Source organism: Trichogramma pretiosum, unplaced genomic scaffold (assembly GCF_000599845.2).
Source record: "Trichogramma pretiosum strain Unisexual culture from Peru unplaced genomic scaffold, Tpre_2.0 scaffold24, whole genome shotgun sequence".
Lineage (NCBI taxonomy): Eukaryota > Metazoa > Arthropoda > Insecta > Hymenoptera > Trichogrammatidae > Trichogramma > Trichogramma pretiosum.
In genome coordinates, this window is record NW_019641611.1 from 489,573 (window position 1) to 499,439 (window position 9,867).

The 9,867-nt window shown below is 31.7% G+C and overlaps 2 protein-coding genes across 3 annotated transcripts; one reads left to right on the forward strand and one right to left on the reverse strand.

The window, feature by feature from the left end:
- Positions 1-132: 132 nt before the first annotated feature.
- Positions 133-7,419, forward strand: LOC106648421 (transcription initiation factor TFIID subunit 3). 2 transcript variants are annotated; one of them, XM_014365318.2, is made up of 10 exons: positions 133-402; positions 1,288-1,466; positions 1,543-1,785; positions 1,993-2,655; positions 2,758-3,332; positions 3,415-4,161; positions 4,230-4,336; positions 4,415-4,733; positions 6,221-6,324; positions 6,394-7,419. In XM_014365318.2, the coding sequence occupies exons 2-10, from the start codon at positions 1,301-1,303 to the stop codon at positions 6,524-6,526; spliced, it is 3,057 nt and encodes a 1,018-aa protein (XP_014220804.1). In that variant the 5' UTR covers positions 133-402; positions 1,288-1,300; the 3' UTR covers positions 6,527-7,419. The 2 variants fall into 2 exon arrangements, with proteins under 2 accessions (XP_014220804.1, XP_023314395.1); XM_023458627.1 differs by lacking the exon at positions 133-402 and adding an exon at positions 940-958.
- A 96-nt stretch (positions 7,420-7,515) lies between these two features.
- Positions 7,516-9,811, reverse strand: LOC106648422 (CCR4-NOT transcription complex subunit 11). The gene is made up of 3 exons (XM_014365321.2): positions 9,404-9,811; positions 8,984-9,340; positions 7,516-8,915 (listed from the first exon to the last, which is right to left on the reverse strand). Exons 2-3 carry the CDS (start codon positions 9,242-9,244, stop codon positions 7,797-7,799), a joined length of 1,380 nt encoding a protein of 459 aa, XP_014220807.1. The 5' UTR covers positions 9,245-9,340; positions 9,404-9,811; the 3' UTR covers positions 7,516-7,796.
- Between the last annotated feature and the right edge of the window lie 56 nt (positions 9,812-9,867).

Sequence of the window (9,867 nt, forward strand, 5' to 3'; positions counted from 1 at the left end):
TCAGCCGCCAGTCACCCCCACTTAACAGAAAAGGCCATCTTGCGTATGCGCCGTAGGTGCGATGTGAATTCAGTGCGGCAGCGGCGCTCGCTTGACGCGTCAGCCAGGCCAAAGCCTAGAGCAGCCGAGCAGTCCACCACTGATCAAGATGGCGGCCACACCGTCGTGAACACGAGACGCATCGAGTCTTGATCGTGGAATAAGGAAGGCTTACCCACGCCACAAATCCATGTTTCTTTGTAAACAACGACGCACATCACTTGGCCCCGAGTAGTGATTGTCAATAGATTCATTTATTTGACCGTGTAACTCGGCGCCTACGTGATTGTTGTTGGTTTTACAGTGTTTTGATTCCAAGACACACGTTAATTATCAATGTGCCTCATTGCTTCACACTACTTTGTAAGTGAATGATTATGTACTCAATTTTATCAATCGTAACATTATCACAACGTATTGACAAAAATGAAATGAGTGTTTTTCTTCTTCGACATCTGTATGTTTATTGTTTTGAATCAATCACACTTGCATTACCTCGCATTACTGGTCACACTCTTACCCGAGGTTGCTGCACTACAAAATCCACAACAGTGTGGATAACCATGCAATAGAGTCAGTTTGTTGTACCTGTCATGTGTACATTTTGTTTGGGTTTTCATTCATGAAAATTGTGTTCTATCAGTTGCCACACTTATTAAACGATGTTTAAAGATGGCCTATGGCTTTTAAAGACCTTTTATCATGTGTACTTCTTGTTACTCTTTGTAACTCTTTGTAAAAAAAAAAAATAAAACAAACAGTTAAATATGATTTTGAATTAGTAAATAGTCCTCCAATATTTTTTATCCTTATGATAAATAAAATTTTGGCTTTGATTCTTTTTTCAAGTGTTGAAAAAGTATAAAGTAATAAGACGAATTTCTTATACAAGAAGAAATCAAATAACTTTAAGATTTAGGTTAGCCTATATGTTGAAATAGATTTATGCTACTATATTATTCAAAACTGAATTATTCAATTATGAAGTTTGAAATTGATTGACAGTGAAAATATTGTATAAACAAGTTTTAGAATTATTTTTTCTCAATGTCATATACGGTCATATCTTATTTTTTTCTATATAAGTGTACAAGTTAAGTGATATATGATGAAAGCATATATTGCTTTAAATTGTCAAAATTTGTATTTAATTTGTGATTAGTTTCTTAAATAGTTAATCGATGAATATTGCTGTTAGAATTGCAATTAAATTATTATTAAATTAACAACTAAATTATAATTTTACAGATACTGAATCAAAATGACTTCTGAGTATACAAGGTCGGTTCTAAAAGTGGTGGTGGCACAGATTGCTCAGAACGTAGGATGGCATTCTACACTTTCGACGCCACTGGAATTTTTAGTTGATCTTCTGCAAGAGTATATGTATCAAGTCTCTAAAGTTACTTCTCAATATGCCACAGCTTGTACGTGGTTTGAAATTCAAAATTTAATTTGAAAACAAAGAAATATCAATAATTATTCAATAATTCAATTTTTTAGTGGGTAGAAACGAGGTAAACCTAGATGATTTGGGTTTAGCATTTCAGCAATTGAATGTTGATGTAGGTGAATTAGAGGAATATGTAAAAAATATCAAATCAGTACCATGTGCCATTTCTGTACCAAAATTGCCTGTGGCAAGAGAAAATCATTTGAATTTCTTAAAACCTGGAAGTCGAGAGGTAGTTACTCGACCTAGACATGTTCATGAACATTTACCTGCAATGTATCCACAAGATGAAGGTAAAATAATCAATACAATTTTACTTCAATTATCATAATAATATTTAAATGAATCTAAAATTCCTTTCATAATATAATCATTTAATTTTTTGTTATAAAATTTTAAACTATTTTGTTTAAGATATTTTATATAAATCACATAATTATGTGAAATAATTATCTATACATTTTAGACTATCGAAAACTAAATATAAATAATTTTTACAGAAGAATATGAACAAGAAAACAAAGAATTGGATGCTGAAAAAATGTCTAATGCAAGTGAATCTGTTGATCTGTCAGAAGATGATGGTGCAGAGAATAACACTTCAATTACTAAAAATGGAACAGCAAGTGATGATAGTTTGAACAAAGCATCACCACAAGGTATTTTCAAGAGACCAGGCGATCCAAGCATTTTAGAGAGTCCTTCATCTAAACGTATTAAAAAAAGTGGAGATGGAGGAAGACCATTACGAGAAATTCGAAGTGTAATGATGACCACGTCTGGATTCCTTTCTACTGCACGGGAAGGTAAACTCCCTGAATCTAGAACACCACACCAAGAGCAAGTTGAAGAACCTGTTGAAGGTGATGAAGTTGATGAACCATGTGAAGATGATCCTCCCATTGTAGCTGCACCGGAAATCAAGGTGGAAAAAAAACTCAAGAGAATCCCTAAAAAATTATCTGAACAGTTGGAAAATGTTAAACCGGAAATTAAAGATACAAAAAAGAAAAGAATACCTAAAGAGAGTACATTATTCAAACCAAAACTCCATGCTGATGAAGTTTCTGATTCAAAGGTTTCTACAAAAGATTTTATCAAACCTAAAGCAATAAAATCGAATGCAAGAGCAGCTCCTGTAGTTCCTGGCTGTTCCAATGCAGGTAAAATAATTTTTCTATTTTTGTAACGTTTGAAATCTACTAATTCAAATGCTCTATACTTTTTACTTTATGGTATCAATTTTAATTACTTTTTTATTTTAGGTATAGATCTCAGTGAAAGTGCAAGAAATCTCAAAAATTTCATGCAAGCCAATTTTATCAAAACAGATAAGAATTTTGATGAAGAAATTAATAAATCGAATAAATTCGATTCATTAAATGGTTGCAAAGACGAAGTTGTTGATAAATTGCCTATTAAACCTAACAAACAGAAACTTAATATTCTTAAGAAAATTTCGAAACCTAAAGAGGAACGAGATGTAAGCCCATCCTTTGTAAGGCCAAAAGTTGAGCCAAGATCCAGAGATTCATCGCCTCTTTCAACAGTATCTAGTATTAAAGAAGAGGATCGTAAAGGATCTCTTTTAAACAATAGTATGCTTCACGACAATGTTCCATCAAAAACAGGTAGTGAAACGGATTCAGATGGTTGCGTACATGAAAATCCATCACTACCTAGCCCTCCAAGTACACCGAAATCTTCTGATTTGAGTGTTTCTAATACTTCAACGCCAATACTCAATCACAATACACCATCAAATAAAAGGAAAAAGAAAGAAAAAAGTGAGAAAAAGAAGAAGATACCAAAGATTAAAACCGCTCTTAATTCTAAGAAGGTAAAATTACTTATAAATTATTTATTTTATTTTAAATAACTAAACATATTTACGGGAAAATTTTTTAATCGAAACGTTTCAGATGCGCGTGTCTACAGATTTTATGGGTAACCCCGATCTACTGGATCGCCCAAAAACCCCTCAAGTATCGGATGTGTCCTCAGCAGTATCAAATGCAGCCATAATTGCAGCTGCAGCGAAAGGAGCAATACCTCCTACAATGCCTTTCCCATTTTTCCAACCGACAGCGCCTGGATTGATTCCTCAACCTGTATTTCCCTTAATGATGGGACCACCTAATACAGCAGCAATGCCGGGTATGCTGAACAATATGAGACCTCGTTTCTTCAGGCCACCTCTCCAGCATAATACTCCTTTAATGCATCAAGAGCCAGGAGTATCATCAATACGAATAAGTAATTCTGGCGATCGAATGGAAACCAAAGCACCATTTTCGACGTCTCATACACCACAAACTCCAATTCCTTCAATTAACAATTCAGCTACAGTACCTGCACCTCTCGTTCCGGCGTCCTCTGTATTAATTTCTCCCAATGTACCAGCACCACTATTGCCTCCGGATCTATCGACACCTGGGTCATCAAAATCTTTGAAGCTTGATAAAATGGAAAAGAAATCGAAAGAACACAAAAAAGAAAAGAAAGATAAGATGAAAAAGAAGAAAGAGAAAAAAGAGAAACATAAAGACAAAGGCGAAAAAGAAAAGGTAAAGAAAGATAAAAGCGATAAGAGAGATAAATTGGAAAAAATTAAGGAAAAGAAAGAAAAGAAGGAGAAGAAAAAAGAGAAGGAAGCATTGAAAAAACTCGTAAGTGTCGTTATGACTTATTTTAAATAATGTACACGTGAAACTTATTATTAACTTATTTGTTGTAGAGAGAAGATAAAATGTCTGAAGGTGTTCCCAAAATTACGCTCAAATTGGGACCAGCTGGAGGTTCTCCTCGACCTCCCACACCTGATAGTGCCTTAACTAAAAAAATGTATGTGAAGATTTTAGAAATTGACTACTTTACTATTTAAAATAATTTTATTTATTTTTGCATTATCATCGATTTTAGAACGATAAAACCTCCGAAAAAGCCCGAAGAAGAAGTTAAAAATGAACCAGCTCCTGAGCTTGCAAGGATATCGGCTCTAGTGACAAGACCACCTAAACAGAAGTCAAGTAAGAGAATGGAGGATGAAATAACGTATACTGGTTTGGCAGACGCTTGTTTTTCTAGTACAAACCACACTCCCATGACCCACATGAAAAAACCCATATTCAAAGCATTACCTGTACGAGAGCCCTCACCTTCTAAATCCTTTCCTACTTTCAATACATCTTACAGTAATTCTTCTTATGAGACACAAAAGAATACGGAATTCCGTTATACAGTAAGTATTTTAGAACATTTTAAAACAAAAAGTCATGGAACATAAATGATACTACTTTAAATTCTGGTGACATACTTGAAGAAATAGTACTGATTTAATTACAGATTTTAAATTTCCTTTAATTATTTTAGTAAACTTGAATTGTTTTGGCAAAAAAAAAAGATTGTAATTCTTTAACAATTAAACGTTCGTTAATTACGTTCCATGGCAACAATTTTGGCCAATCCATCTAATGAGCGTCAAAAGATAAAAAGAAACAGAAGAAAATAATCCTAACTCTTTTCCTAAAACTCATCAAAATCCATACATGACTTTTGTTGTAATCACTGATTTTATTAGAGCATCTCATCTTTCTCTTTTCTTCTCTTTATATTTTTCAACATCTTTTAATAGGTGATGGCTTCGATTTCTTTTGTCACTTCCTCGTGTCTTTCTTCATTTACATTTTTATTCGTCTACAAACATTATTCTTACATGATCTAGAATTTCTTAAATCGTTTTATTGTTTGATTGTGAAATGGTCAAGGTCTTCAGATTGTTCAGCTTTATAATGAATTTTATTTTACGATAACTTAATAACTTTGGTATCATCGATCAAAGATATATTGTAGTGAATGAAAAGCAATTGTAGTTTTAAAAAAAAAGATCTCAACTTGACGCTTTTTCTGAACGAATTACTTCATATTTTCCGCACATTTTATTATTAATTAGAATTTGATTAAATTAAATCGTCTTAAAACTTAGCACGATTGGCGATAATTCACAGCTTATTCTTTTTTGTCTTTACTTTCTTGTAGCATTTATTTTTATCACAGCGATTATAATTCTGTGAAACTGTAGTTTTTTATTGACCGTATTTATTTAATGGTTTTACGGTGTAGCACGTTTGGCATGAAGTAGTTTGAATAATATTACAAAAAAAAAGTGTAAATTAGTTATAACTAAAGAAAGACTATCGTTTTCGTGGTACAGAGTCTAAAGTTGACAACGCATCCCAAAAAGAGGCTACAAAAGAAGATAAAGAAAACGGAATTCTCGCTTTACCGCTTTCTCATCCTGGCGTGACAGTGGTAAGTAAACGAGAATGTTTACAAGACGACAAAATTTCAAATTTTAGCTGCGCGTACAGGAATTACTATTATCGATATCGAGAGTATGATGATAAAAACTTCCACATATTATTCGCTTTACTTATCATTGGGGATCAAATTCTCTCACTTGAAATTATAAAATCGATAATACTGAAAGATCAATTCATTTCGATTCTACATCAACATTTCATCATCTTCATCGACCTTCATTGTCCCTCCAAAAATAATGATAAAATTACCGTGATGCAAAAAGAAGTGATAAATTCAATTTTTAACTCTATGCTGAGCACAATTTCAATTAGCTCAAGTTTCTAAGCTTTTATTAGATGGATTGAGCTAAATTCTACTTTCATAAAACTTTTGAGAATAAAAATTGTAACTCCTTAACTATAACAGGATCAGACTACAGGTCTAACAGTTTGGATTTGCCCTGGTTGCAAAAAGCAGGACGATGGTTCGCCTATGATTGGGTGCGATGACTGTGATGCTTGGTATCATTGGTAAGAATAAGAAAATCTGATTTTTTATTCAAAATTGGAATTTTTAAATCATGTTATTTTAATTTTTAGGACTTGCGTGAATATTCAAATAGCTCCGGCAGAGAATGAAAATTGGTACTGTAAACCCTGTATAGTTAAAAAGCAAGCCACCTACAACGACAAAAAGAAGAAAAAAAGAAAGAAGAAAAAATTGGATGATTAGTATAAAGCGACTGAGCCTAAGGCTCGATCTGTTATGACTGCTGCTGCATCTGAAAAATTTAAAATGAAATCGAGAAGTAAAATAAATAAACTTAGTAAAATTGGTAAAGTTGATAAAATTATCGAACCGAAACAAACGAAGAAGGATTTGAAGTGTTTTATGCGAAAGTTAAATAAAGAAGTACCGAAAAAACTACCTAGCATAAGCACATGAATTTCTTGAAGATTTTATGACAGCTCAAAAAACATGATTGCTGTTTTGTTGTGATGAATACATGCATGTAAAAAGTTATAGATGAATTTTGTAAATAGTATTATTAAGAATGCAATTGAGAAATTTAACCTTGCACGGTTAAGAGTAAATTAAATATTGTTATAATATAGCATAGTGATCTTATATTTCTTAAGTAATATTTATATACTTAGAATTTTTTAAGATTTCAATTTAGAAGATTCTATACTATATGTATATATGTACAAATTTTGTATGTGATGGTATATTATAGAAAAGATCTTTACTAATAATTGTTCGTTTTTTATTATTTCAAAGTTTAGAATTTAGATTGTGATTGTAATTTCAATGATACTCGTGATGAGTAGTGAGAAAACAAACTTTTCGAAAGTCCTTGTATGTTCATGAAATTTAAATTGTGCTTGTAACATATGAAACATGTTTCGAAAATTTGTCAAGGTTTAATTATTATCTTGTTAAACCATTTTTGGAGTACTTTTCTTGACTGATAAATTGGATTAAATTTGAAATTCAGAGCACTTATGTAAAAAATTTGTACTGTTTGTATATTCAATAATTCCTATGCCCCGTTGCAAAAGTAGAAAATTGAAGAAATCATGTTATTAAAAAAAAATGATAATAATAAAAATTGTATAAATAAAGCTATTTTATTTTATTCCATGAACTTATAACTGAATTTACAGATTTATATATGATGTAAGTTTTCTAGTTTTTTGACGTGTTCAGAATTTCCCAAAACATTATCAATTTGATAATATCAAAAAAAAAATTGTAGTATTTACTTACTATTTCACTTTAATATAAATAATAACTTTCTTTGAATACTTTAACATGTTTCATAACATGAGTTTTTTCATTTTTCGTTCATAAATACCAATTATTTTTAAAAAAATCTTACAGAACATCAAAGTCAAATTTCTTGAGAAAGTACATCGTAGATTTTTGAAATTTGACAATTCAAGAACATTTTTTCTGGTAGATAATGATTGAACTTATGATAAAATAATTATTAACTAATTTAATTAGTCTCTAATTTTTTGGTTGGTGGTGCTGCATTAAGTCCAGCAGTGTCACCAGATTCAAGTTGCTTTAACAATCTAAATAGAGCAGCTGCTTCTCTAATTCGACTAAATTCTATACAAAAAGCTTGTACTTCAATAAATAGTTCTTGAACATTAATTATTTTATTCCTGATTAAGGATTGTAAAAAGACGCAAACAAGTCTGACAAGTCGATTTTGCATGTAACGATCTTTGATTGTCTCACAAGTTTGTATACAATTGCTAATATAGAGATGAACAAATTCTGTAGGTAAATCAACTGTAGTTGTTAGTCTATTGACTACTTCCATAGAATGTAATGACATTTCCATATTAACCAATACACTGAAATATTCAGTAATTTGATTGGATTGCATCAACTTTAAAAGTACTTCAATAGCTATTAAGGGATTATTTTCAACCAAATCAGGTAATTTAGAAGGTGTTAAACCTATATGATACACAAGTTTTGGATCCTTGTGAAGTTCAGTAACAAGTGATTGTTGCTGCTGCAGTGTTAGTACACTTTTAAAAGCTCTACCCATGAGTCTTCTTGCTTCAGCTCCAGCACAATTAGAAACACACATACTTGTATCATATTCTAATTCAAATTGGCTTGGTTCTATGACATTCATCCATGGTATCTCATCAAGGGTAGATTTTAGTAAAGGAGGAGATGGTCTTAAAAATTCTGGCTGATAACTTTGGGCATAAGCTGGAGGATCTCCAACTACTAATTCTTCTAATATACTTTTACTTGTATTTTTTGAATCTTCGTTATTGGTGATTCCCACTTTTGGTCTGTCAATACTGTCAGAGATAATAACTGGATTTCCACATTTTTCAATTGCTGGTAGTTCAGAAAAACGCTCTGATAATTTCAATTGCAATTCAGTAGAATCACAAGGTGGTGGATTTGGAAGGGGATAAAGCTCTTCTATTATTTGTCTTGGATTTTTTTTCATCATCTCTTTGTAGCCAAAACCCATTAAACTAGCTATTAAATATTTTTCACATCTTGATAAAACAGGAATGTGACCAGAAAAATGAGTTTTATCAAGATTATCTCCCGGAATTTTTAGTATATATACAAATACCTGAAAATTACACAGTTTGGTCAAAAAAGATTCAAAAATGTATGATTATTTCAAGTGAGATAACTTACAGAAGCAAAGGGTGTTGAGGCCAATGGTTCACCCTTATAGAGATCAAATAACATGGCTACAGCAATTATTCTTTGCAACTCTCTTGGAAGTAAATCTACATGTTGTAGCAAAAGAAGTAAGGTCATTCCAACTTTGAAACGTTCTTCTCTTGGAAAAATCGTGTGCAATTGATTCGATAAACTTTCTAACGATGTGCTAGCGTTAGTATCCTCATCCAGAAGATCCATGAGCTTCGCCAAGTCTTTCGGCGATAGAGACATTTTGTTAACTTATTTTTTTACGTTTAAGTTTGTTTAAATCTAAAAAGCAGTTTTTCCTTCATTTACATAAAGTCCGGTCATCCGATATTCTCATTGCTAGAAAACAAATTTTCTGCCATTAATGCCTAATATTTCAGGAAGTACAAAAATATGATGTACCTTGGTGAGTTTTTATCTACACTTTATATCGTAGCTTTCATAAAGTTGAATAAGTTAAAAAAATTAAGCAGAATTCTCAAGTAAAATAACTTTGACAACGATGGTCTGAGACCGCATTGAATCCGTTTACTTCGGCGGCTGCTTTAGGACGCGCAAATAAACAGCTGATGACTGATACTATAAAAATTGAGGTTAATTTTGCTAACGCATGCGTCAACAATGTTTATCCTTATTTTTAAAAACGTTGGATTTTCCGAATGATTTCCAATAATTAATTAAAATATAATTAAAAAATAAAATAATCAGTTACTAATAATATTTGAATGCATAAATTAACTAAAGTATTTAGATGTGAATAATGAGTGACAAATTTGAATTGTAAAATTGTCAAAACCACATAGCATGATTAAATTTATTAGTTTACGCATATAATTCGGTGTGTCTCAGTGCCCAATGAAATGACA